Source organism: Micropterus salmoides, unplaced genomic scaffold (assembly GCF_014851395.1).
Source record: "Micropterus salmoides isolate LMB-PRFRI ecotype aquatic unplaced genomic scaffold, ASM1485139v1 Ms_hic_scaffold_16, whole genome shotgun sequence".
Taxonomy (NCBI): Eukaryota; Metazoa; Chordata; class Actinopteri; order Centrarchiformes; family Centrarchidae; genus Micropterus; species Micropterus salmoides.
Window position 1 is genome coordinate 9,117,998 of NW_024040707.1, and position 27,337 is coordinate 9,145,334.

Here is a 27,337-nt window from a genome sequence, read left to right on the forward strand (position 1 = left end):
CACCACGCATGAAAGCACACATGGTTGCAGGATTATGTCGCAATCTCTTTGTTCAGTATGAATGACCAAATGCGGCATATTGGCGGACATTCTTTCTGCGTTTATTGCGCGATCTCTAAAGTCTGTTAACTAATAATAATGATAATGGTGTATATGGTCCCACACTAACAGGTGTAACAAAACTAACAGGACAGTGACAGAGGGTCAAACTTACTATGTACATGGCCTCACAGATCTGAGAGGAGGTCAAATCGGGCAACATAAGTGAAAGCACCTCTGTAGGAGGACCATGGCTGTGCACAGGGTTTAAACTATGTAGTTTAGGTAGCTGATTTTTTCCAAATTCATTGTCTATGGAAGCTGGTTAGCTATACTGTTGTCTGAAATATCATCATGATGCTCAGTGAGGCTGTACATACGCACAGTGGTGCTTTGAGCTAAATGCTAATATCCACATGCTATAACATGCTTACAATGACAATGCTAACATATTGATGTTTAGCAGGTATAAAGTTTAACAATTTCACCATCTTAGTTTAGCATGCTAACATTTGCTTATTAGCACTAAATACCAAGTACAGATGAGGCTGACAGGAATGTCATTACCAGCAGGCAGACATTGCTGTTGCTGTCCGCTAGCGTGGCTATAAAAACATTAAATTATTAAATTAAATTATACTTTATATTTTTATTATTTATTCATCTTGTCTTGTTGAAATGGGATACCTGTATAAATAAGTGTTTTAAAAAATGGAAACATACTGGACTGTGTGTTAATCAGTGCTATTGAAGAGTGTATTACATCTGAGTGAACTGTACACTCCAGCCTGAGCACATGAACAACACAAGTGCACTTGTTATCTAGAGACACATTATTATGATAATATGATTAGGTCAGTGCTGCACACAACTAGCCTACCAGTTCTAGACACAACAAGTTAGCAAAAAAAGTCTGGACATTGTCTCATGGCAAATTTCAAAATATGCACCCATTGGACCAGTTTCACATGTCACATGAAATGTCCATCTTTCCCAGTCATTACTTTTTTTATGTACACTAAAATGGTGAGTACAATATTTCCAAAAACATGAACCGCTAATTTGTGTGTAATGGTCATGCACCTTATGATGCAATTAAGTCCCACTAAGCAGTGTGAAGTACACTCTAACACAGTTACAATACTGATGCAAAAGTACCACTACTACACCACAAATACAACAACAGCAAACAAAATAAAATCTACAGACCTCAGCATCAACAAATACTTTTTGTAACAGGTATAAATAACAGTAATAATACACAAATAAACATAAAAATGAAAGATTTCCATAAATAATTTATCATACACACACACACCTAATGAACTCAACAAACTCATCAAAGCCTTTATTAAGAAATGCTTGAAGTGCTTGCATCATCTGTTTCATTGAACCTCTTGGTGGGTTGGGCACTCATTTCCTCCTGCTCTGTGACCAGCTCATTGCTCTCATGGGACGAATCCTTCATCACACTGTAATACATCGGCACGTTGTACTCTGCCACCTTCTCCTTCTTCCGCAAGTTGCACTTGCAGAGCTTTTTGAATGCGACACGAAACTTCTGAGACATGAGGTTGTAAATTATGGGGTTGATGGCACTGTTGGTGTAGATGCACATCCGGCAGAAGAGCAGGAACCAGGTGTTGTGGTATGGTGGGTCGATGAAGGAGTTGACCACCACCAGTGTTCGGTAAGGCATCCACAACAAAGCAAAGAGGATGACCACCACAGCCAGCATCTTTGTTATCTGTTGATGCAGAGACAGAGGAGCAAGGAAATGAGGAACAAGAGTGACGTAATATGACGTCATATGTGTAATATACAAACACCTAATAACAAGAGTCTACAGAAATGCTAGTGGCTCAGTGGCTTACTGTGTTACCAAAACGTAATTTGTGACATAAATGTACGACTGTGCAGCAGGTCAGGGGCAGTTCCAGTGAAAGCAGAATAATCTAATGTGTTTTAATACCTGGTAATAAGTAAAATAATATTATTACTTTTTTAAAGGAGTAATAAGTAAGAGTAACTTATTACAATTTTTTGAGTAACGCGAGATAAACGTCGTTTTGTGCGCGGTGGCTTCTGGGACAAACCATATATGGAAGTTGTATATACCCTTCTCGTATTGTGCCCAATATGTGTGTTTCCTGTGGAGGTAGCGACCAGCTGCAGAAGAAATAAAAGTGTAATTTAATTAATTTACAGAAACAGTTAGTAGCCTGGCTAGTTTATAATAAGTTTGTCACACTGCTACGCAGTTCTGTGTATTGTACTGTGTCTGAGAGCTAATAGTCTGCAGATAGCAACAGGTTAGCACCATCGCTAACAGCAAGCTAAGCGTACGAACACTGGAGCCCTGACAGCGCCGTACGTTATGCTTCGAGGGAGACCGTCTTGTGCCTGTTTTCATCTGAGGATTGCAAAACGTGAGAACAGTGGGAGTCATCTCCACGATGCTGTGAAACTGGGCTCAACATTACTTAGAAGGGTAAACATCGCAACAGGCGCACCATTGAGCAGCGCAACAAACACTGTGGGGGCACGATGAGTCGGCGGACTGTCTGAAAATCTTCAGAGTCATCCAGAAGTTTGCCCAGAGGAATTTCCGCCTTTCTGTGGTGAGTGAAAGCATCTTTTATCATCCTGACTCTGCTGCTGGTCCCTGCATGGGACAGATTGATGTGCTTGATCGGTTGAGACTAGGCTACGGATTACGTTGTTGTCATAATGTTGTTGTCATCAAACCACTTTCATATTGCCTTATTATTCGGGATTATTAGGCCAATATGCTGGCTCGCTGTGCTGTATGAAAGGTATGGAGCTGGGAATCGGATTATATATTGTAAAATAAGAAACCAAAGTAATTCAGTCTGTGATTCCTTTACTCATATTTTTACGTAGTATTCAACTAGTTTATATAGTGCTTAATAGAATTTATGGCTTTTGGTTTAGCGTGCCACCCCAGGATTTTCAGTGGCCCCATCTGGCCACCCCTAGGAAAATCTTCTGGGGGCGCCACTGTTTCACACCGCTGGCCTATCACGGCATTAAGTGAGTGCGAATGTCACATTGTCTGTTTGGTGAAATTATAGAATTTGTTGCGCACAGCCCCTAAATTCTGATGTCAAGAAGAGGCGGGGGTCTCCGAAGCTGTTCCGACCAGCACTGATGTTTAGCAGGAATATTGTTTACTATGTTCACCATCATTTGTTTAGCAAGTTAGCATGCTAACATTTGCAAATTAGCTCTAAACGCGAAGTATGGCTGAAGCTGATGGGAATGTCACTCGTTTTGCAGGTATTTTGTCATGAACCAAAGTAGTCTAGTGGACCTGATTATGGCGAAAGATGAAAAGTCAGAGGATCTCCAAACTGATTACGATTTATCCTAAGGGGAACATGAATGTCTTAACCAAATTTCATGGCAGTTCATCCAGTAGTTGTTGGGACATTTCAATCAAAATCACAAATGTCATCTTCACAGTGGCACTAGAGGAAAAGTCAGGAGATCACCAAAGTCTGTATGATTCATCCTCTGAGAACCATCTGAACAAGATCTCATGGCAAACATATTAATAGTTATTGAAATATTTTGGTTTGGACCAAAGTGGTGCATCACCATGACCAACATTTCCATCTCTTGAGCCACACCCATAGCCTAATAAAAGATTTAAATGTCTGGCTAAACTATTTCTCAGTTTAGACTTTAAAGTACCTGTTTCCTTGCAGAGAATGCACCCTTGTTAGTCTTGTTAGTGCTGTTAGAGTGACCCTGGTGAACTGACCCTCCTCCGGCTCCATCACTCAGATGCGCTGGCAAAGGGCTCATGAACAAAATCCTCGCAATGAGCCCATATAGCACAGTGGCCACAGTAAGGGGGATCACATAAAACAAAGTGAAATCCAGGAAATAGATTGGCATGTAGAGGCTCCTGGAGACACGGTAGCCACAGGTGACCACCACTCCGTTGGTATAGACGGTTACATCAGTGTCCACTAAAAAGAACCACATAATGCAATAGAGTGAGGTAAAGACCCAGACTCCAGCTATGATCCTCTTGGCCCGGGAAACGGTGCATATGAATTGTGCCTTTATGGAGTGACAAATAGCAATGTATCGTTCGATGGTGAAGGCTGTGATGGAGCAGGACGACACGTTGATGCCCAGGTACTGAAGATAGGTTATACACAAGCACCCTGTGTATCCGTATATCCAGTAGGCAACAACATCAGAGATGTTAGGCAGCCCTGCAGCCAAGAGCACAATGAGGTCTGCAACAGCCAGACTGACAAGGTAACAGTTAGTCGGGGTGACCATGTGTTTAGTGCGCAGCACAACCAGCACCACCATGATATTCCCAGCAATCCCAACAACACAGATGAGAATTGTCAAAAATATTGTTATGACCTGCTCTTCAAGAGGGTTCAGAGGCATTTCTGTCAGATTTACAACCCGAGAGACATCCTGAAAGATGGTTGTGTTGTTCTCCATTGTGTTCCTGTCCTGTGGTAACAATTCATTTGATCTCCAGGGGCACACAGCAAGAATCCTAAAAACAGAAAAAGAGAGAGAAAAAAGGGACTGTATGAAAATTATTGGGGCAGGGAAGTAGGTTTGAGTTTTATATTTCATATTTTGAGAACAGCGGGATGCTTCCCAGCATTAGATTAAAAAAAAACTCCCAGACTCTCCACTTTTTCTTGATTACTTAAACACATTTCTTGAAATTTTGCATTCATTTCTCAAAACTCTAAACACAAATCCATAACTTCTCACTCAATTCCCCAAATTTCCTATTTTCCGGTCAAAATGAAGCTCTCCACTCAAAACTATTCAATATTGCTAAAAAATCTAACTTTGCCCTCAGACATGACCAGAAACACACACGAAGCGAAGCGAAGCCAATGTCTAAGTCCCTTGAAACCTGCATTCTATCGAACTATGTTTCATGGGCAGGATTATCTATGATTGACAAGTCGTTACCATGGTGACCTGACAATCAGGCTTGAGTGACTCCTACCCACGCCACTGTGTGAATTTAACCAGCGCCGTTAAAAAAAACTTATTAGGATTTGGCTGTTCACTTTCTCTGGTGAAGTGAATTACAGATGCTGTTAGCTACACCCTCTCGTCCAAATATGGTCACGTCCAGTGCCGCTGGTTGCAAAAACTCAACATGGCGAGTCCCTAACGGCCAAATTTGAGGCTTCATAACAGCACTCAACAAACCAACGGGTGACGTCACGATGACTACAGCCACTTCTTATATACAGTCTATGATTCAAACCAATACTACAAAAACTGGTTATAAGTAATGTTACTTGTGGTTATCCCCCTCAAAAACCTTTTCACATGATGAACACAACAAAAGACACAACAAATGAATACATTTGCACATTTTTTATTCCTTAATGCACTGTAAAGTAGGCTACAATGCACTAAACAACAACAAAAAATTATTTTGCCCCAGCATCCTGCCTTTGGTCTGGGACAGGCTAGAGAATCTTGTCCTCTCCCTACTCCTCCTCCACCTCTTTCTCTTCCTCTTCCATCACCTCTTCCTCCTCTCCCTACTGCTCTTCCTCCTCCTCCTCTCTGGTGTCCTCGACCTCTTCCTTCACGTCTCTCTGGATCCGTTGTTCCAACTCTGAATGAACTGACTCTGGCCCCTTTATCTATCTATTGAAGGTTCTGATCGGTGTGTGATCAGTTATGACTTCTTTGTGTTTCCACCTGGGTGGTTGTGTGCTAACTGAGCTCAAGCTGTGCTGTGCAATGTTAGTCTAAAAGAGTTTTAGCTCATTGTTCAGCGGTCCGGCCACAACTTTACTATTTTGGTTCAGTCTGACTGCTCTCATACCGTCGCATACAGCAGACAGTTGTTTTCAGCACAAAGTGCTCTAAAAACCCACTGTAGACTACCAGCGAATAGTGGAGCATTTGGTAGCTAAAGAGCAGTGTTGGAGAGTAATACATATTTTATTAAGTAATATAATCACACAATAAGTGTAACTGTAATCCATTACAGTTACCAGGAAAAAATGTGTAATTAAATTACAGTTACTTATGAAAACGTTCATGTTTACATTGGGGGTTACATCTGAACATTTTCTGTAAAAATATAGGCTATATGTTGAATAATCATTTTGTTGCTTTGTGTGTTTTTCATGTCTTCCTTTGCTATTTCCAACCACAGCAGTTTAGTAAAGATTAATGCTATTCGGATGCTTTCGATTGGTTTTCATGTTTGAATTTGCAGCGCTACCCGTCTGCCAGTTACATTGCCTCTCAAGCTGTCTTCTGAAAATGGTTAACAACATCCATTAGAAAATTAGAAAAGTGATCAAAAATCAATAAAATGTAAGAAGTAACATTGCTTTAATAAAGTAACAGAAATAGTTACACTACTAATACATTTTAAATAGGGTAACTTGTAATCGGTAATCGATTACATTTCCAAAGTAACCTTCCCATCACTGCTAAAGAGCGAGATATTTCTCTCAGGAGTTGGTAGAGACCAGAGTGAATATTGTAAAAGGCTAAACTTGAATCTTAATTTTGTCCAACATTAAATTACACATTTAAACCTTTGTTATGATGCAGACAGAAAAGTGGGAATGACCACATCAATGTGTGTTCTGTATTTCTCAAAACTGACGTATTGGTCCTATTAGCTAGTTGCTTGTGAAAGTAAAAGGATTAGCCTTAAAACAGTGATAGGATTGTTGTCCTCTGCGAATGTGTGATTAAGTGCACCTTAATGACACACTGCGCACACTAAAGCCATCATTTGCAACTATTTGATCCTTTTTTTTATCATCTCACAAGGAAAGGTTGAAATGTAAATATGGTGTGAGTTCAAATAAAAGACACTCCCCTGCTTTCCCAGAAATGTCAGACAACCCTTCCTACGACAAATATGTTTTGTACACACGCCTAGCCAAAGAAGCAGAAATAAATTGCTAAATCGTTCACTGTTTATTCAGGTTAAGAAAATATAAGTGAGGGAGAGTAAATAAATTTCTAACAAATATTTTAAGAGATGAAATTGTGCTGCTTACCATCATTTGCAGAGGGCAGCGTTCACTCTGGCACGGTAGCAGCACTCAGGTGCAATCAAGCAAGAAACACAGATGACAGCTTAGTCCTTCTACAGAGCTGCTCTAGTGGTCCACATATGTCTCTCTCTCTCTCTCTCTCCCTCACTGTGTTCCCAGTGCACCCCTCCCTCTCTTCCACATCATCCACTATTATATCCACACTGCAACACTCTGCCTTGTACAGCCACCAACTTAAAAATCAATTTCACCTCCCCATCCAAGCTCAGAATATCGTGTCAACCACTGCGGCCAAGGCTGTAGCCATAAACCCTGTAATTATTCAAAGAACAGAGGAGGTAGCCTGCAATTCAACAGATCATCCACTGCAGTGATTGGTCATTGAACTGAAGTGGCACTAATTATGAAGTAGACCTTTTTTTGCCACCAGCAGACATCATTTTAGTTTGTGTGAAAGGGCAAATTAACTGTTTTGGATTCTCTGGTTTTGCACAGATTCAGAGGTGCAGGATTTGAAATTGTCTTGTCTCTTAAGGGACAAACAGGAACACACTTCATTAGATTAACATTCTTGCTGCTGCTTTGGCATGCTGATACTGTTAAAACCTACTCCTAGCTGATAGCTGAAAAGTAAATAGCATTAAAATCTATTTCTTAAAGCAATGAAACAGATTCTAACACACCAATTAGAGCTTGGAAAGCTATTTAAATCTCCTGTTGTGGGCAAGACTGTGATTATGAATGCTAATGCATGACATATTTCAGTTGTAGAACATTCAGTCAAGCAGGCTTTCTATTCAACAGATAACAGCTTCACAGTAGGAAAAATAATCCTGCAGAACAGGTTTTGTCCAAGTAATTGACTGATGCTAAGAAGTCTGTCCGTTACTGTGTCTGAACAAATACAATGATTAGTCTGCTCATCTTCAGCGATGCACACGCTTCATACCTGCAGGTGGCCCAGTTGTTGCTGTGCATCAAAAATGTTTTAATTCCCAAAGACATTTATTTTACTTTCTTGTGGAAACCCCAAAGTTTACAAAGGTACCAAACATGCCAGGCTGAATTTTTGGGAAATGTAAATAAAATTAAATATATCTATCATATTCTATTTAAGTCTGGAGTTTTAAGTGTGAACATCATATAACTTCACTGAAGAGCTGGATCAAACTGATACAGAATGTCCTCCAGAACCTCTTCACATTCTGTTGACAATATCAGTCTAGTTAGTATCTGGCCATATCTTACACATTGTAACTTTAAAGCTACTTAAGGAGAAATGAAATGGAAAAAGTGGATGCTCACAGATGCATTTTATTTACATTTTAAGAATAATGTGTGCTTCAGTTCACTGCATTTCCAATGAGAAAAAGCCCATAGCTCACACACACACACACACACACACACACACACACACACACACACACACACACACACACACACACACACACACACACACACACACACACACACAGAGTAAGCAGCAGAGAATTCAAAGTAACAGAAAATATGAATAATTCATCTTTTCTGGACCAACTATAAGGCATCATCTTTACACAGGCTGCTGAATTTTGAGACAATCATGAAGTGGACAAAAAGTCACGGTTATAAATAGATGATAATGAGGTATTCTATTATTATTCTCGGATGATGTCTTAATATAAACTCCCGAAGCCTCATGGGAGTGTTTTGGTAGGAGTGTACTGATGACATGCAAAGGACTTTTTCAGAAAACAGAAGTGATTTTTTTATTTTTTTTTGTAAGGGCACACTTATTATGTGGATGTGTGTATGAAACAGATTTATTTAATCTATTAAAGTTATCTAGGCCAATACAATATTCAAAAAAGATCCAATCTACTTCTGTTCATTTCCTGACTTCATTATTCTCTGTCCGCATCTGTCCAAAGCCTCATAGTGGCATCTAGTGGGGCTGAGGGGTAAAATCCGCCCCACAAGAAATGACACATTTATACTGAACCACACAAGGGAGGAAAAACAATATTGTAGACACAAAAAAATATACACACTTGCTTTGTGACCTTTGTGTGAAAAAAACACCTTTTTTTTCCCTGTCAAACATACAGAGTGGGTGCAGATTGAGCATGTTTGATGGTACGTCTTTAAAACCACATCAGCTTTAAGTGTGAAGAGGATGATCTCGAGTGGTGACACGCTTGTGCAGGAAAAGGTCTTGTTACAGTAACTCATACACAGGATGCTCTGTCTTCAGCTTATGTTTTGCTAAAACAGGAACTCAGCACAAGCACACTGATTGATACGATGCAAACCTGAACACAAAAACAAGCCTGAGACTCTTCAGCCATGCTGTAGCAGCCCTGTGAGGCTGTACTTGCAGAATCTTGACCATGTTCACCATCTTATTTTAGCGTGTTAGCATGCAAACATTTGCTGATCAGCACTAAACACAAAGTACAACTGAAGGAAATGTGATTGGTTTTGCAGGTATTTGGTCATAAACTAACCACTAATAAAGTAGGCTATTGAATAATTAACAATAAACATTTTCACCTGATTAATAAAACTGAAGTTAGTACATTTCATCCTGAGTGCAATGTGAATACTTCATGGCAATTCATACAAAATTTGTTGAAAGATTTCCCTAACAACCTAAATGTGAAACTCATGATGGCCCTAGAGGGAAAGTCAGGGGATCAACAAAGTCAGTAGAGTTCATCCTCCAGGCACCATAAATGTCTGTACAACCTTTCAAGGCAATCCAACTTAACAGTTGTTGAAATATTTCTGTCTGTCTGAACAGACCATCATTGCAATCCTTACAGCCACTCTGCTAGCATGGCTAAAAACATCAACAGAAAACTAAGACAAGCATTGTGAAACAACAGTGAAAGTTCACCAACGGGATAACTCAACGGAAAAGGGCTCTTTTTTTAGTCTGCTTCTCTTGAATTTTCTTAATCAAGTAAGCCATCCTCCTCTCCTCTTGCTTTCTGAAAAAGGATGCAGAGATTTTCCTGCGCAGCCGTCTGGCGTACACCTCGAGGAACACCAGAGTGTAGCTCATCAGCCAGAGACATCCCAGCAAGAGTGTGACTCCCAGGTTCGGGCTTGAAGTTGTCACATCACAGAGCGATGGCTCGGGGTTGAAGGTCCACTTGTAATCCCTGTGGAAGTTTGTGAGCTCCCGTGTGACACAGGATTGTGGGATAATACAAAAAGCAGGGGGGAACCACTGGACCTATCGGGAGATTTTAAGAAAACAAGCAAGCAAATAGATGAAAACCTTAAGAGCAAGGAAGCAAGTGCTGCAGGTGTAAAAGGAGCTGAAGTGGTGAAGCAGTTTGTGTGCTGTCTTACCTTATAACTGACACTAATGCTGGCAGATGTCGGTGGGAAGTCCAGTAGCCACGGCACAATCACCTGAACGACATGATACACAACATGATCCAAAGCTACTATTAAAGCTATTGCAATGAAATATAATGTTACTACAACTAGTGCTATGAAACTGGAGGCACATTCCTGACTTGTTATTTTGCAGCTTGTGGGATAGGTTTTATTTTTAGCTAGCCTTTTGTTACCAGCATGAGTTGCTTTTTGGAGGCACTCTTTGGAGACATAGCCATTATCAAACTTGACTGATGTCAGATAAGATTTCAAGTAGCGTGCAGATTCAAAGATTAGTAAAGCAACAAAAATGGCAGCAAGGATTCGGTTTGACAGCAGTTTATATTCTTTTAGCAGATTCCTGGCATGTGAAAAGTTGACCTCTATCTGCCCAATCATCTTAGTAAATCTGCTTTTGACTTCTGACACATCAACATGTGTGAAATGATCTAATTTCCTCAAGTTAGTGACAATGCTCAAGTCTTCCCTCTTGACTTTGATGGTTTCCTCAACAAGGTCTCGCTTTGCTTGGTTCAAAGGTTCGGATGAGTTTAATAAAGTCTTTGTGAAGCCCTCAGCGGTGCACTTCAGGATGCGTGCGACGACCCCTACGTTAACGGTAATATTAGGGACGACGTTCAAAACTAAAATCATGACAGAGGCTGAGATGAGGAGTTTACGTCCCTGTTTGGTGCAGACTGTGGGCAGAATCATGGTCAGCACACAGCGCAGAGGATGACACAGGAACGAGACAAGAAACATAGCAACGCTGTAGATGCAGGTGGTCTGAACAGACGCTTGGTGGTTGTATTTCAGAATATTTGACAGCCAGTGATGAAGCAGTCCACCAGTGATGATTGAGAGCATGAAACAGAGAGACAGTAGAGTCAGGACATCTCTGCCAACAGTTGTAGGTGCAGAGTAAACATCCCAGAGATAAAGCAGGACAGATTTTAGAGCCTGTCTGCAAGATCTTGTTCTGCTCCTGAGGAGAAAAAATACAAGTAATATCTTGACATATTGGAAAACACACCTTTTTGCTTTTTGCTGAGAGTTAGACTTGGAAATTAAAATTAATTAAAATCAGTCAATTCAATATGTAAAGCCACAAATTTTTACAATTAGTTTTTTATACAGATTAATGATAGATATGTGATAATTAGTGAGCATTACAGGTGCTGGTAGGTGGATTACTCTTTACTCCCGTTTTCAGTCTTTATGCTAAGATAATCTAACTGGCTGCTGGATCCAGCTTCATATTAAACTAACAGACTTGAGAGTGGTATTATTAACCTTCTCATGTAACTCTTGGCAATAAAGCCATAGTTAACCTGAACATTTTCTTAATTCCATGATGATAGATAAATAGATAGATAGATAGACAGACCATTAAGGCTTACTTCAAAAATAAATTACAGTTCTTACCTGATAGGAGTTATAATATTATCTGTGATGAACTTCATTCTCTCTGTGAAATTATGAGTTTAAGGAAAAGCAGGAGTGGGAAGTGTGTGAAGGAGGACTGTGAAGGTTAAAAGAGGAACTTCTCTGAACAGTCACTGTCATGTTGGTGTTTGTGGGTTGTCAACAAGTTCCCACGAGGGAAAAAGTTATCTGTTCCCTATGTAAACCATACATGACACAAAATCATATGCAGAGGCATGAAGCAGTCACACACACCTAATGTGACACTGGTCACTCTAACCAAAAATGCAGTTTAAGAGTGTAATTAGTAATATTTGTTTCACTCAGCTCACACACTAAGTTATGTTGATGCCAGTGCGATCACACATAATTTATTCAAATCCTCCTCCAGCTTGACCTATGAGCTTGACACTACAATGCTTAAGTAGATGAAGGGGGGAAATCTAGCTTTTTTGCTGTTTCCTGTTGTCTACACTTTCCTCCAGTTTGTCACACGAATATAAAACTGTTGACTGAGGCACATTTTCCACCTAAGTAACTAATGGGGAAAAAACAGTTGCCTCCTATGTTTTCTTGTTTCAGAACACGAACAAGTACACACAACAGCCATCTTTTCTTTACTCCGCAAACAGCCAAACCAAGCTAGTTACTATTCCAGTTCAATTCAGTTGGGCTTTATGCTATGCTAAACAGACGTTTACATTGCCAAAGCAAATGTGAAATATTAAAAACTTACATAAACAGAAGAATAGCTTACAGACACTAGCTGTCTGCTTATGTGTGTCACAATCTGCCTGTCTGCCATGCCGTGTTTTGCACTTTTGTGTTTAGTTAGCGTTATTTTAGTCTGTTGGGTTTTGGGGGTCTGTTTTGTCTGTTGTCTAGTGTTCGGTAACCCTTGTCATGTCTGTTACCCCAGTGAATGTTGGGTCATTGCATGTTGTTACCCTGTGTTGCAGTGTGTTCTCGTGTCATCAGCCTCACTTGTCGTGTTTCCCTGCTCGTTATTGAATTTCTGTTGGACAACCTTTGTTTTTGGTCATCAGCCACTCAGTTTGTAAGTGTGCTCGCCTTTCTTTGTTTATTAAAACCCCTTGAACTGTACCTCCTTTGCCTTGCGTCCTGCATTTGGGTCCTCCAACCTGCTTCACCACACAAATCCGTGACAATGTGTTGACAATAGCCAACAGCATTCCAAGTAACTACACTGGGTTGTACCAGATATGTATGTTCTCTCCTAATTTAGGGTGTAAAGTTGAAACTAGAGACTAGTTAGGTTGTAAATATATCAGCTATTAAAACTGGTTGCACTATGATTACTTAATCATAATAATCTAATTAGGTTGGACATACAAGTGGCTAATCAATGATTGTGTGCATTTCATGAACATAAATCCAATCACAGTTCTGAGGAAATGTAGATGCAAAACAAACAATCCAAAAGTGCACAACAATGATATAGGCCTACATAAAGTTTTAATCCTTTTGCCTTAGTTGTGGATTTTTTTTTTTTTAGACAAAATAATTTGTTCTTTGCTCTTGTTTCTTTTTTGCAGATAATTTTTTACTCTGTATTACAGTATTTACAGCTTTTTATAAATGGTGTTTCTGAAAAGTCAGTTATCTTTACAATTTTTTTACACCCATGCAGCACTTTCATTATTTACAATAAGAAGCTACTCTCATGTTTATTTTAATAAGCTACATCCTTTCAAAAAAAGGAGCTTTACACACAACCTTATCTGAGCAATTGATATTACATTTTGGCACACCATAGTCAACTTTAATCAGCCATCGTCAACCGCTTATCCTGCATGGGGGCTGGAGCCAATCCCAGCTGACATCAGGCGAAAGGCAGGGTACACCCTGGACAGGTCGCCAGTCCATCGCAGGGCCACACATGGACAACAACTCACACCTAAGGACAACTTAGGGTCACCAATCAACCTAGGCTGCATGTCTTTGGACGGCGGTAGGAAGCCGGAGCACCCGGAGAGAACCCAAACAGACATGAGGAGAACATGCAAACTCCACACGGACCTTCTTGCTGTGAGGCGACAGTGCTAACCACTGCACCACCATGAACTTTAATCATATAAAACTCAATTTTCCAACAACAAAAATGTGGCTTGTGAAAATGCTGCGTGACTTGTAACTTTGTAAAACCACTGGCCACATTGGTTAGTGAGTAAAAAAGTTAATGTCAAGCCCTGGTGTATTAGCTTTCTGGATGGCATGAGCCACTTCATCATAGCACATCATACTAAGCTAGCTCAATATTGAAACATTACATAAATAAGGTCTCTACTGTATTGCTATGTTGCAAAATGGCATACAACTAATCAAAAATGATGTAAGGTAGAAAATGTTTTACCACTAGTGAGTATAATTGTGACATTTTATGATTTACAGTAGTTTAAAGTGGAACAGGCTGAAGTACTGTTATGCTAAATGTTGTGGGCTATTTTAATCTTTTTACTTTTGTGCACTCTGTGTAGGCTTAGTAGATGAATTACTGTGTACATTCTATGGTGAGTTGTTGTTCTTTGCTGGTACTTTGATTGTTCCTGACATGTGGGGCAGTGAGTGCGTTTACATGGGCACAGGTATCCTGGGTTGTGATCTGGTTTTTGAGGTAGGCTATCCTGGTAATGTGTTGCACATGTAAACACCATATCCTGGTTTTAGAAACCTGGATAAGGCCTTATCCCAATTTTGAGAAACCTGAATATGCAACCTGGTCTCTCAGGTCAAGACTCTGCAGTCTACTTACGAAGGACAGAGGACACTCGTTTGAGGACCACCAGGTGCACATTTTAGACAGAGAAGATGGATGGTTTGAAAGAGGTGTCAAGGAAGCATCTACACCCGGGTTGAGAAGCCGTCATTGAACAGGGGAGAGGGTCTACTCCACCACTTATCCCCCACTTACAATGCTGTCCTTTCATCACTTCCCAGGAAACTCAACAAACGTAAACTTTTGGCCTCAGGTGAAGATACCAACGATGGTCGTTCAGTCTTGGCCACAGGTAGTCGTAACGACTGTCGTCACAGCAACAAGGAACACTAACGAACCAGCGGTATCAACAACCCCACTGAGGTTAAATAGCTGAGTTTCCCTGCCAGTCAGTCAGAACTGAAGAAGTCCTTTGGATGAGGGACGAAACATCTTCCCGTATCTTCAACCAAGTCCAGTTGCCCTTCATTTTAACCTTCGTTGGATAACTATGACCTGGATGACTGAGAATCTTCATAGACAACCTGGAATACTGTACTCTCATAGAAACCAGGATACAGTGGCATGTAAATACCTTTTCCAGAAGACACTCTGTAGGTACAGGACATGTTGACTGAGATGGTGTGAACAGAGACACAACTGCATGTTTTCGAAAAATTGTTTGTATTTTTGGTTGAGCACTTTATAGTTTTGCAACAGACACGACAGGACCTGTTACACTGACCCTGCTGGCACTCAGTAACCACCACAGTCTTGCACAAGTTAACCATTGTGGTCGGGCCTTGTGACTTCAGACAGATTACTACACCAAACAAGCATTTCAAGGAATTTACAAGTGCATGCTCTCTCTGACTCTTTGTGTGCAGAGGCCAAAATGTGTATTAAACCTGCATCAACACAGCTACAGCTAATCTTAACCTGCGGACTGAGGTTTACACAATTTATCCGTTGTGAATATTTTGATAACAAGATGCTTTTCTTAAAGCAACATTATGTAACTATTATCTTAAATCTTTAGAATAACAGCTTAAAAATCATTTTGATGGTACACTGACTTATAATAGGGAGAATGGTGAATCTTTCTGGCGCGAGAAGTGCTCAGTGCTTTATGGCACTACGTCACACAACACCAAATATGAGTCTTCAGCTATAAGAAGAAGCTCACTCTGTATTCTCAATACAAATATCACAACAAAGGCACTGAGACCGAAGAAGACATTGATGAAGGTAGCTTGTGATCAACCAAGAGGCCGGACAAGAGTAAATATGGCTTTTAGTCATTAGCGAGACTTCGCAATAATACAAGGCTGGAAGACAGATGAAAAACTATTAACAAGTAATATTAGCTGGCTTTCTATGTCTTGTGTTGTTGCACTTGCTTAATCTTTGGCTGTGTTACCAAACTTGTTGACTCGGTACTTTTTGAAAATAAGCCAAGTCAGCCTGTTTTCACAGTTATAGCCAGGTGTAAACTGCACATTGGGTCGAGGTGAGACTTGTATTGTATTTATGATAGTGGTGTAAAAGTGAATTGCACTCCGAAACTGTTAAAAATACAATAAACCTGCTATCTACGCTTATACAGGCAAATACAGGGACCACATGCAACTAAATTATCATAAATCAAACTCAAACAATTTATTTGTAACAGCAGTTAAATGAACGCAAATCACTTTGTAACAAAATTTACACTTTCTTTACGCAGGATTGATACTCTAAAGTAGAAAACATTATTTATGTGCTATGCCTGTGGCAACCAAATGTGTGCCATATAATACACAAACAAGTAACATGATCACTTTGATTTCAACCAAAAATATATATTTTAGAAGAATTATTCACATAGGTCTCGCTCAGTCTTCCAGCAGAGGTCATTATAGTAGCATTGATACAAACAGCTCAAAAAACTCTTCAGAGCTCTGGCTGTTCTTGTTGTTGAGGTTAAATGCCTCTCCTGTCCAGTTTTAAGAAGGCAGAGAAAAATAATCTAGCTTGTTTTTAATTTTTTGGAACATGGTGACTTGGAGTGTGTCAAAAGTAACAGTTCACAGCATGAGTCCTTGACTCTTAAGAGCCTAAAAAGACAATGGAGTGTTATAAACATATTAAATTCATCCTAACGGGTAACAGCTGAAGCTCCCAGACTGTTATGACATTTAAGTGACATAGAGTAGGCATCTACAGACAGACATTTGTCCCTGTTAAGTGTTAAATCTTTATACAACCTTATGATACTTCCTCCATGCTCACACTCATGAGATTGGGTGAGCGATCAGAGCGTGGCATTGAGTGACTGCACAGATGAAGAGTGTACATCAGTCACAAGAGCAGACTTGTTGATGGGGTGAGCCCATTCTGGGTACGTGTTCAAGTTAAACATGGCAACGCCCCAAGTGTTCATGGCCAGAGAGACTGAGAGGACACCCAGGATGTTCATGACAAAGCCAGTTTTCACCTAAGAAAAAAGGAACAGAAAACATGAGGACAGGCGGTGAAAGTTAACAATATGTTTTAGCATCGAGCTCTGATGTGAGGATCTTACCATGTCTTTAACCATCAGATGTCCTGACGCAAAGGCGATGGAGTTGGGTGGCGTGGACACTGGCAGCATGAAGGCATATGAACATCCTACTGTTGCAGGTATCATGAAGTATAGAGGGTTCACTGAGACATGAATGGCCTACAGAGACAAAGAAAAAACAAAGACCAGCAATTTTTTAGGATAGGATGGATGGATGAATTTCATAAGCTATGTGCTGGACAGCTTTATTCCACAGCTTTCCACCATAATTGCAAAGTTATTTTATGTATCCTTTATATTCTAGCCAATATCTTATGGTATCCAAAGAAACTAAATATATTGGGCTCAGCTGCAAGGAAAGTGACACACATGACATCTAGGATCTTCCATTTAATGTAATGTAATGCAGGCATAAAGGGACTGCCTTTTGTTTTACAATGTCTCTTGAAAAAATTACATCAAATAAGCTGAATAAGTCTACAGCCATGTTATTGACTCTCTGAGGCAGTGACAGCAGTGCTCTGACCTAAATGTTAACATCAGCATGCTAACATGCTCACAAATACAATTCTAAAGGAGTGGCATTTAGCAGGTATTATATTTTACATCCTCGTTTAGCGTGTTAGCAACATTTGCTAATAATACAAAGTACAGATAAAGCTGATTGGAATGTCATTAGTTTTGCAGGAAAGTTTTGTCATAATAGGAATTGGACAAATTATAATTCTGACCTCTTGGTGGCACTAAATGAAAAGTTACCAAAGTTTGGACAATTCATGATGAGGGGAACAAGATTGTTTGAACAAAGTTTTGTAGCAATCAATCCAGTAGTTTTTTAGATATTTTACTCAAGGCCACAGACTTTACAGTGGTGCTACAGGAAAAGTCAGGGAATCACTGAAGCCATTAGACTTCATCCTCTGGGGAAAATGAATTTCTGTACAACATGTAATGGCAATCCATTCAATAGCTGTTGAGATATTTCAGTCTGTGTCTAAAGCCATGATGCCAGCTTTGCTAAAAACACAGTTTTATCTGAGTTAAAATCAGAGGTGGTTTAAATGGTCAATTCACCAAATAACAAAGATTTTTATAACAGCTCACCTAGTTAAAAAAATACACCTAGACTGATTAAAAGCAACATATTCTCTTTCCAGAATCAGTTTCCCTGTTACACTGGATAATCCACCATTAACAGCTTTCATAGAGACTATTAATTTACTTACTTTACTTACTACTTACTTACTACTAATTATTTAACTATTAATTTGGTAAAAGCTTTGTAATGAGAACTCAGGACACAGTCACTAAACCTCCTATATATCCTGCAACGGATTCTCTGAGTTTGCAGTACAGGCAACATTGCGAAATACAAAAGCCCCAGATAATGATTACTGACACCAGCAGTTAATGTCCAACAGTCTACAAACATAAGAACATCTAGTGCAAGAGTTTAACAAGCCTACTAAGCCATTGACCAACATTATGTAGGACGAGGTCAGCTGCAGAGGGGCAAAAGAAATAAAAAGGACACCAGCTGTGGGCCTATGTGATGGCGGACCAAAGTGTGTGTGGAAGCCAACACATATTCCAAGATGTAGGGCAACCTATATGACACTGTAATACATTTCTCAATTAGTGCACTGGATAGTGCCCCCCAATTATTCTATTGTATTGTAACTGACATCTTGATCAGTGCGTTACACTGTACACTGATATAAAACCTTAAGTATACTATCAGGCTTTCACAGTTCATCACAGCTATAATTATTCATTACTGCAGGAAAATCTATGATGCATTTTAATTAGTTTGTAATATTTACCTCACTCAAACAATTAACTATATGAAAATTCATCCTTAAGCCAAAATATGAAACCACGGAAACAAGAAATTTCTTGCTTAACTTCACAGGATTTTAAGCCTCTTTGTGAAACATTTTAATTCCTATAGTGTAGGATTGGTCATTTCATGAACAGAGACACACAGCTAAAAAGAGTCTAACCTATATCTTTAAGTTGACAACCAAGCTTACCATTTCAGCAATGACAGGTAAAAATATGATAATTGTGGCAGTGTTGCTGGCAAACTCAGTGAAACAGGCCAGGAAAGCAGTGATCAACATCACAGCTGCAGCAGGAGGGACCTCAGCCAAAGGCTGGAGGTGGCCTCCGATCCAGGAGGCAAGTCCAGACTCCTGCCAAAAGCCACAAGATCGGGGTTAAGTGTCAAAGATCAAATCACATAACAAAGCAAAGTGAAGAACAGGACCAAACAGCAGAGCAGAGCAGCACAGAGTGAAAAGGAGAGAGTAGACATTTATTACACAGACTTATGACATGTAAACTTTTACATTATATAGTTAATAAAAAGGTAATAATGGAAGGAAACAAACAAGACTTTTTGGCACACTTCTTCACTTTCCTAAACAGTAAATTGATATAGTATCACTCACTTTTACACTATATCTTGTATGTTTAAACTGAGCAAAAACGAAAAAGTGTAAGAATGACAAGTTGTTGTTTTATGGGAGTTATGGAGTCTTCTCTTTGCTGTGAGGTAGCCAAACCATCAGAGACTCAGGAAGATACTACTCTCAGCCAAGAAATAGTCCAACACACAAATTCCAGTTTTACAGTTTTTGTATGAATTAAAGAAATTAGATACCTATAACAATATAGTTAAAGTAATGGATTTTGTTACCTTTGGATAGAGCAGGCTAGCTGTTTCCAGTCTTTATGCTAAGCTAAGCTAATAGGTCGCTGATTGTAGCTCCACAGTTATCATACAAACATGAGATTGGCATTGATCATCTCATTCCAAAAAGTCCAACTATTGCTTTAAAAAACATGATAGACCATAAAAACTCAATCTTACTTCATAACCTATACGTTTATGACTGTAGTAACAGTGCACAGTATGTACCAACATGTTTACCTCACAACCTTTAGCCATAGCAAAGCCGCCTCCGAGCAACAGAATGATATTCCAGGGAACATAGTCCTGGGCTTTCTTCCATGATAAGAGAGGGACATAAGGAGTATTTGAAGCTGAGGAAAAATATGGAGGGAAACACTCAATAAGGCTCTAATTAATTTAATCATTACAAAAAGTATTTTAGTCCATGTGCAATCAGATTGTTTTCATGTTTTATGCTTTTTTTTAAGTTTATTTATTTTTTATTAATTTAATAATTAATTTAACTTTAATACATTGATGTTTTTCTGTTACCATGTTTTTAATATTTTGATGAGATGATAAGAATTTTCCACTCTGGAAGACAATAAAGTTATATTTTCTTCTATTCTAAATTTTGACCTACATTGAGAGGGATGAATGATCCCCAGGATTTGCTTTTTTTTCCGTGTCCAGTGGTTTATTTGACCAGCTGAACATAATATACACAGTCGCTTGTGCGCACACGTGTCTTTGTGCGCATGCTTACACAAACAAAACCCCAAAGTGTGACAACATAGTTTTGAGAGATTATTCTAATCACAGAAACAGAGAAACTGTAGTTTCAGCTCCAGACTGGAAATTTCCTCAGACTCTCTAATCTACATTATTAACATTCCTCATCTTATTTTCAGCTTTTTGCAATAGCTGTGCTAGAGACACTGACTGAATGTCTTTGAATATTCCAGAAATGGTCATCAACATTAACTTGCCTGATGCAACCCCTAACTTACTGGTTGTTTCCATTTGTTATGTCTATTTGATGGATGATATGCTCACTTTGATCCTTTTTACAACACAAATCTAATCAAACTTGAATTGTAACTGAACCATAACCATAACTTGAATTAGATTGTCACAGTCATTAAAATAAGAGATTGGATTAGATGATAATTGGAGCTGAAATCAGAGTATTATGTCTAGTAAACTAAACATTAATCGGTGTGTTTAAGAGCTCACTGACCTTGAGGGTCGAACCACCAGCTCAGAGAAGGTTTCTGCGAGGGGAAGAAGAACAGTATCGACACAATGATCACGCCGGTGACTGCGTCTGAGACGTACCTACAGGACAACAAGAGGATGGAATAACTATCAGATATACAGTGGGGGAAAAAATTATATGATCCCCTGCTGATTTTGTACGTACGACAAAGAAATTATCAGTCTGTAATTTTAGTGGTAGGTTTAGTTGAACAGTGAGAGACAGAATGAACAAAAAATCCAGATAAATGCCTGTCAAATTTTATAAATTGATTTGTATTTTAGTGAGTGAAATAAGTATTTGACCCCCTCTCAATCAGAAAGATCTCTGCCTCCCAGGTATCTTTTATACAGGTAACAAGGAGCACACTCTTAAAGGGAGTGCTCCTAATCACGTTTGTTACCTCTATAAAAGACACCTGTCCACAGAAGCAAGCAATCAATCCGATTCCAAACTCTCCACCATGGCCAAGACCAAAGACCTGTCCAAGGATATCAGGGACAAAACTGAAGTTTGCCAATGAACATCTGAATGATTCAGAGGAGAACTGGGTGAAAGTGTTGTGGTCAGATGAGACCAAAATCGAGCTCTTTGGCATCAACTCAACTCGCCGTGTTTGGAGAAGGAGGAATGCTGCCTGTGACCCCAAGAATACCATCCCCACTGTCAAACATGGAGGTGGAAACATTATGCTTTGGAGGTGTTTTCATGCTAAGGGGACAGGACAACGATGGACAGGGCCATGTACCGTCAAATCTTGGGGGAGAACCTCTTTCGCTCAGCCAGGGCATTGTAAATAGGTCGTGGATGGGTAATCCAGCAGGACAGTGACCCAAAACACACGGCCAAGGCAACAAAGGAATGGCTCAAGAAGCAGCACATTAAGGTCTTGGAGTGGCCAAGCCAGTCTCCAGACCTTAATCCCAAAGAAAAGAAAGAGGGAGCTGAATGTTCGAGTTGCCAGACGTCATCCTCGAAACCTGAATGACTTAAGAGAAGATCTGCAAAGAGGAGTTGGACCCCATCCCTCCTGAGATGTGTGCAAACCTGGTGGCCAACTACAAGAAACATCTGACCTCTGTGATTGCTAACAATGGTTTTTCCACCAAGTCATGTTTTGCAGAGGGGTCAAATACTTATTTCACTCATTAAAATGCAAATCAATTCATAACATTTTTGACATTTTTTTTTGTGTTATTCTGTCTCTCACTGTTCAAATAAACCTACCACTAAAAATATAGATTGATAATTTCATTGTCAGTGGGTAAACATACAAAATCAGCAGGGGATCAAATAATCACCCCCCCCCCCCCCCCACTGTAGATAATTGACAGGCATCTCAACGTATAGACTATTACAACAAGCAGCCTACTTTATGTTTTCATCAAGTGTGCCTTTCTTACCCTTTTTTAAAAAACACAGACCAGCCAGTGACAAATTTGGGATCTCTTGTGAAGAGAAGAACAGCAAACAGTACAAAAAAGAAAGAGACCGCTCCCTCTGCAAAGCTGAAATTAAGCATGTAAAGCGAAAGTCAGTAATGAGCTCAGTGATAAAAATGTACATATTCACCTGTATTGCACGAGATTTGAAGACATACACAAGTCCTCACTTTATGGGGCCTAGTTTTCTGTAATCTTCCTCTATTAGAGCCTTTGCTTTGACCTCTGCCTGGGCTCTTTGGTCATATTTCTTGAAGCACAATCTGCATAAAATAAAAACACAGCATGTGACAAATAAGAACATTACTCCACAAAGAGAAACAAAAATGGTAATTCTGATGGACAATTAACGGCGTTTTCCATCATGTGAAAATAAAACCACCATGACATTTGGCCTAGAAATTAAGATATCAGTACATCATATATCATATGATGCAGGAGCAACTGCCTGACACCACATTACCGTGTATTCAATCCCCCGTAGAGAAACGCAATCCAAATCCATCCCAAAAACAGGAAGAGAAGCATGAGCGGGAAAGCGAACGCAAACCAAGAGCCAAAATTGATAAGGTCGCAGTCTGGAAAGTAGCTGTATAAAGCAAAGAAATCGTTGTAAAATTGCTGCACAAGGATTGTTTTTGTGATGCAAAGTTTTCACTTTTGCACAAAATACAAAAATAACCTTTTCAGCTGTCCAATCAGGATGAGGTTGGGTGCGGTGCCTGTCAGCGTGGCAGTCCCTCCGATGCTGGCTGCATAAGGAATACAGATCAAGAATCCTTTCCACACCTTCATCTGATACTGCGACTCCAATCGTATCTCCTCAGATGTCCTCATGTCACTCTGCTCCATCCCTTCCGTCCTTTTGAAGTTTTAAGAGACATTACTACCTTAAATAAACAGTGGATAAGTACATGAACCTCACCAGGAGATTGTTTACATCAAAAGAGTTTAGCACGAGATTGTGTTAACCAGAAAAACATTTTGGACAAATATGCTTCTTCACTTTCATGCTGAGCGTTAGATGAGAAGATTGACACCCATCTCATGTCTGTACAATAAATATGGAAGTTAGCTTAGCTTAGCGCAAAGATAAAACAGGGGCAAACTGCTCTGACCAAAGCTCACGAAATGGTGAAGGAGTGTGTCAAATTATCTCATTGTTTTTCTTACCCATCTATTGACAGCATTTGTTTTTCCGAGGGCATTGAGGGCAGTGAATGCAGGTTTACAGTAGACCGATCTAAAAGAAAGTGAAGCAAAGAGTTTTCTCCGTGTATTATGAATAGAGTCACGATGAGTTTCAGCTCTCTTGGGGGGGGGGGGCTGTACTTCTGATATATTTAATATATGACAATAGGTCCATCCAGCATCATCAATCAATTACCACTTGAATATTGACTAACTAGTATCTGCGGACTCCGTGTATTGGGAAAACAGTACAAAGTTCACATCATAGATTACACATTAAAGTCTCATGAGGACGAGGTTAAAACAATCCAACAACCATCTTCGTTGTCTGTGAACACATTTTTGTAAGGTGTGTCTGAAAAATTATTTTTAAATAGCTTTTTGTCATTTTGGGTCACCAGAAAAAGCTCTGACATATAACAGTTATATTATAACAGTTGCTTATTTGAACAAATACAGCAAATATGGAGCAACATTATCATTAATTTGAAGTCGTGTTTCTGGTCACCTCACTTATGTAAGTTCAAACTTCACTGTCTTTTAGCTCAGATTTTGGGTGCCGCCAACTCTTGTGAAAAATATCTGGCTCCTAGCAGCTAATTGCTCCACTATGTTTTCAGTGAGAATAAACCATAACAGTAAAATTGCGGGCTGTAAAACTGAAACGATGAGCTGAAAGACCCTAAAAGTTGTTGATAGTTTTCTGTCGGTTTATCACAACGCCTTTCTCACATAATAGTTATTTCATTCATTGTTAAAACAAGATCAGGTATACAATGTACCATTTATTATATCAACCTCAGGATCATCTGAGGACTTGCACTTCTCTTTCAAGGTCTCCAGGTCTCCAAACAGACTCTCCAGGATGGCATTAGCAATAGGGAGCATCATGGCTGTTGTGGCAGTGTTGCTGAGCCACATAGACAGGAAGGACGAGGTCATCATCATTCCCAGTATGAGCCTAGGAAAAAAATTAAAGCCACAAGCTCAAATCAGTAACATCGTTATCAATGCTGCTGGCTTGGAAGATGCTCTTTTTGGAATAAGGATCACTCTCAATTACAGGATACAGTTATATTTATTTACTATAAAAATATATTCTATATTTTTATTATTGCCAGTAAATCCAAAACCCACAATCTATTTCTTAACACTTTCTGACTTCCCCTTGCTGTGTGTGGCTCTCAGCCACAAGAGTGAAGATGTAACTCTTTAAAATGGGTCACAAATATATTGTTTTCTTTTTTATATACATATCCTAGAACAGCAGTACACTACAGTTTTTAGCAAATCTTAGTGAAACAAGAGTAAATTGTGTATTTTTTGGGGATGTTCTAGTGTGTATTATCGGCAGCAGGAAGGTGTATGTGGGATAATAAAAGAACTTATCACCCAGTGTGATTTTTTATAATAGTTTTTGGGACAACAGTGGAGCTCAGTGGCACAGAGGACTAAGATGTGTCAGGCATCAGCTACACAGACAATACCTGCTAGTAGGCTCAAGTTTTTGAGTTTTCAGATTAGTTGAAAATTATAAAAATATAGAATATCACCAGACCTATCTTTAAATCGGCTTTCCTGTAAAGTTTTCTCACCAAGCTGGCTTTACTCCGACAATAGTAAGGACCTTCAGGGCTATCCTGCGATGCAGGCCCCACTCCTCGATGGATGAGGCCATCACAAGACCGCTGAGGAAGAGAAAAATGGTTTCGAGGAAGTACTGAGGGCAGACTTTCTTGGCTGGAAGAATTCCCAGTGTTGGGAAGAGGCAGACTGGAAGCATTGCAGTGACGGCCAGAGGAAGGGCCTCTGTGCACCAAAACATTGCCATCAGCACTACCACGTAAAGACATTTTCCCTCCTAAAAGATAAGCAACATGTGGTCGTTAACATTCAACCAAGTTCTTTCACAGATAATGAACAATACGGTATGTTCCTGGGAATGTCAGTGATTACAGCATTACCATAAAAAATAAAATTATAATGTAAGGTACGAGGATAGGTGTATTGTGTGACATAAATGTAATTGCAAATTAATACTTGACTGATGAGACAAGGGCTGCAACTAATGATTATTTATATTATTGTTTGATCCGCCAATTATGTAGTTATTTAATTGATTAATCGTTTAGCTTGTCAAATGTCAATCACAACTTCCCAGACCCCAAGGTGCCTTTTTCTATGTATCTTGTTTTGTTCAACCAAAAGTCCAAAACTCAATGTTATTCAGCTTATGATGATAAATGAAAAACAGAAAATTAATTGACTAATTGTTTGAGCTCTAACTAAGACATTTCTTAATGTTCCTTTTCAAATGGTACAGTGTAATCAAACAATGAACATTTGAATTTTATGTGTTTAGTCAATCTCGGACAAAAGACTGAATATTTTGACCAATGCTAATTAGTGGATATAGCTCATGAATAATAAAAACAAATACTGACATGATGGAAAATGGAGAATTAATCTTCTTTTAGACATATAGAGATCATGCTTGTACTCTTTTCATGTATTCATAACAGGCAGGACAGTTGTGTTTAACCTCCATGTGATGAATTTCACAATTCATTATTCATTCAAAATGCTGGAAATGACTGCACATGTGAAAAGTGAGCATGAGTCTAAAATCGCTTACCTTTTCCGGTAGAGTAAAAAGTAAAGGCAGAAACAGAAGTGGAGTAAGCAGTAGAACCAGCTGTTTGTGGACGCTCCACAGCTTCTTGGACACAACAGATATTTTCATCTCCAGAATGAAGTTTGCTCTGTTCAGGGAAAAGGAGCTCCAGACTGGCTGAGAGGAAGTTGGGCAGCAGGTTGAAGCCACTGGCTGAGCACAGAGAAGATTAACTACAGACCCTGACACAGTTTAACTCCTCGTAGGGTGTTGACAAATAGTTAAGAGGGATAGTCAGTATTCCGGCCACTGGGCCTCTCCCACATAGACAAGAGAAATGAAATGGGGGGGGGAGGGGCATGTCTATTGCGTCACTGTATTGGCCTTATTGGGTCTGCAGTTGTCCAAACTTTTTTGCACCATTGTTTTCTCAGTGGAGGTAAACAAAAGTGTAGCCAAACCCTTTAATGGTTCTGTCTTACTAAACAGTAACTAAACAGATGTCCATTTACAACAAGTGCACTTTCAAAAATCTGCTTTTTGTGCAAAGCAGTGAAATGAAAGTTTTAACTAAGTTAAGTTTAATCTAAAAATCTTTTCTGATCTGATCTGTGTGTTAAACCTGAGAAATTAAACATGTTGCATAACATAAACATGTAAACTGTTTTATAAGATAAATAAATAAAATCAAATATTTACTATGGTCATATAACAGACTAGTCTACAGCTATGCAAGTAGCTACAGTATGTGAGGCTGGCACACTGGTGCTTTGAGCAAAATTCTAACATCAGCATGCTAAAATGCTCACAATGTAAAAATATCTGGTAATGTTCACCATGTTCACCATATTAAGTGAGCTTGATGCTCGTTTATATGCTAACATTTGCTAATTAGCACTAAAGTCCATCTTAGGTTGATGGGAATGTTATTAGTTATAGGTATTTGGGTCGTAAACCAAATTATTGGACAAATCAAAATTCTGACCTGATTGAAGTTATTAAA

The 27,337-nt window shown here is 39.3% G+C and overlaps 3 protein-coding genes across 3 annotated transcripts; all 3 read right to left on the reverse strand.

Moving 5' to 3' along the window:
• Nucleotides 1-716: 716 nt before the first annotated feature.
• Nucleotides 717-4,568, reverse strand: LOC119906109 (thyrotropin-releasing hormone receptor-like). The gene is made up of 2 exons (XM_038723631.1): nucleotides 3,757-4,568; nucleotides 717-1,786 (listed from the first exon to the last, which is right to left on the reverse strand). The coding sequence occupies exons 1-2, from the start codon at nucleotides 4,531-4,533 to the stop codon at nucleotides 1,391-1,393; spliced, it is 1,173 nt and encodes a 390-aa protein (XP_038579559.1). The 5' UTR covers nucleotides 4,534-4,568; the 3' UTR covers nucleotides 717-1,390.
• A 3,955-nt stretch (nucleotides 4,569-8,523) lies between these two features.
• On the reverse strand, nucleotides 8,524-13,807 carry LOC119904930 (osteoclast stimulatory transmembrane protein). The gene is made up of 3 exons (XM_038721550.1): nucleotides 11,895-13,807; nucleotides 10,440-11,454; nucleotides 8,524-10,320 (listed from the first exon to the last, which is right to left on the reverse strand). The coding sequence occupies exons 1-3, from the start codon at nucleotides 11,930-11,932 to the stop codon at nucleotides 9,991-9,993; spliced, it is 1,383 nt and encodes a 460-aa protein (XP_038577478.1). The 5' UTR covers nucleotides 11,933-13,807; the 3' UTR covers nucleotides 8,524-9,990.
• A 2,433-nt stretch (nucleotides 13,808-16,240) lies between these two features.
• On the reverse strand, nucleotides 16,241-26,585 carry slc13a3 (solute carrier family 13 member 3). The gene is made up of 13 exons (XM_038723228.1): nucleotides 26,356-26,585; nucleotides 25,316-25,581; nucleotides 24,503-24,681; nucleotides 23,703-23,772; nucleotides 23,212-23,391; nucleotides 22,993-23,118; nucleotides 22,700-22,792; nucleotides 22,491-22,595; nucleotides 21,070-21,167; nucleotides 20,088-20,200; nucleotides 19,186-19,347; nucleotides 17,174-17,311; nucleotides 16,241-17,086 (listed from the first exon to the last, which is right to left on the reverse strand). The coding sequence occupies exons 1-13, from the start codon at nucleotides 26,461-26,463 to the stop codon at nucleotides 16,904-16,906; spliced, it is 1,821 nt and encodes a 606-aa protein (XP_038579156.1). The 5' UTR covers nucleotides 26,464-26,585; the 3' UTR covers nucleotides 16,241-16,903.
• Between the last annotated feature and the right edge of the window lie 752 nt (nucleotides 26,586-27,337).

Coding starts and splice junctions, on each gene's coding strand:
- LOC119906109 (XM_038723631.1), bottom strand. CDS start 4,533: ATGGAGAACAACACAACCATCTTTCAGGATGTCTCTCGGGTTGTAAAT. Junction 1,787..3,756: donor CATTCTCTGCAAGGAAACAG/GTACTTTAAAGT, acceptor CTGCATCAACAG/ATAACAAAGATGCTGGCTGT.
- LOC119904930 (XM_038721550.1), bottom strand. CDS start 11,932: ATGAAGTTCATCACAGATAATATTATAACTCCTATCAG. Junction 11,455..11,894: donor AATATTATAACTCCTATCAG/GTAAGAACTGTA, acceptor TTTTCTCCTCAG/GAGCAGAACAAGATCTTGCA. Junction 10,321..10,439: donor GCATTAGTGTCAGTTATAAG/GTAAGACAGCAC, acceptor ATCTCCCGATAG/GTCCAGTGGTTCCCCCCTGC.
- slc13a3 (XM_038723228.1), bottom strand. CDS start 26,463: ATGAAAATATCTGTTGTGTCCAAGAAGCTGTGGAGCGTCCACAAACAG. Junction 25,582..26,355: donor TTTTTACTCTACCGGAAAAG/GTAAGCGATTTT, acceptor CTTATCTTTTAG/GAGGGAAAATGTCTTTACGT. Junction 17,087..17,173: donor ATCTGATGGTTAAAGACATG/GTAAGATCCTCA, acceptor CTTTTTTCTTAG/GTGAAAACTGGCTTTGTCAT.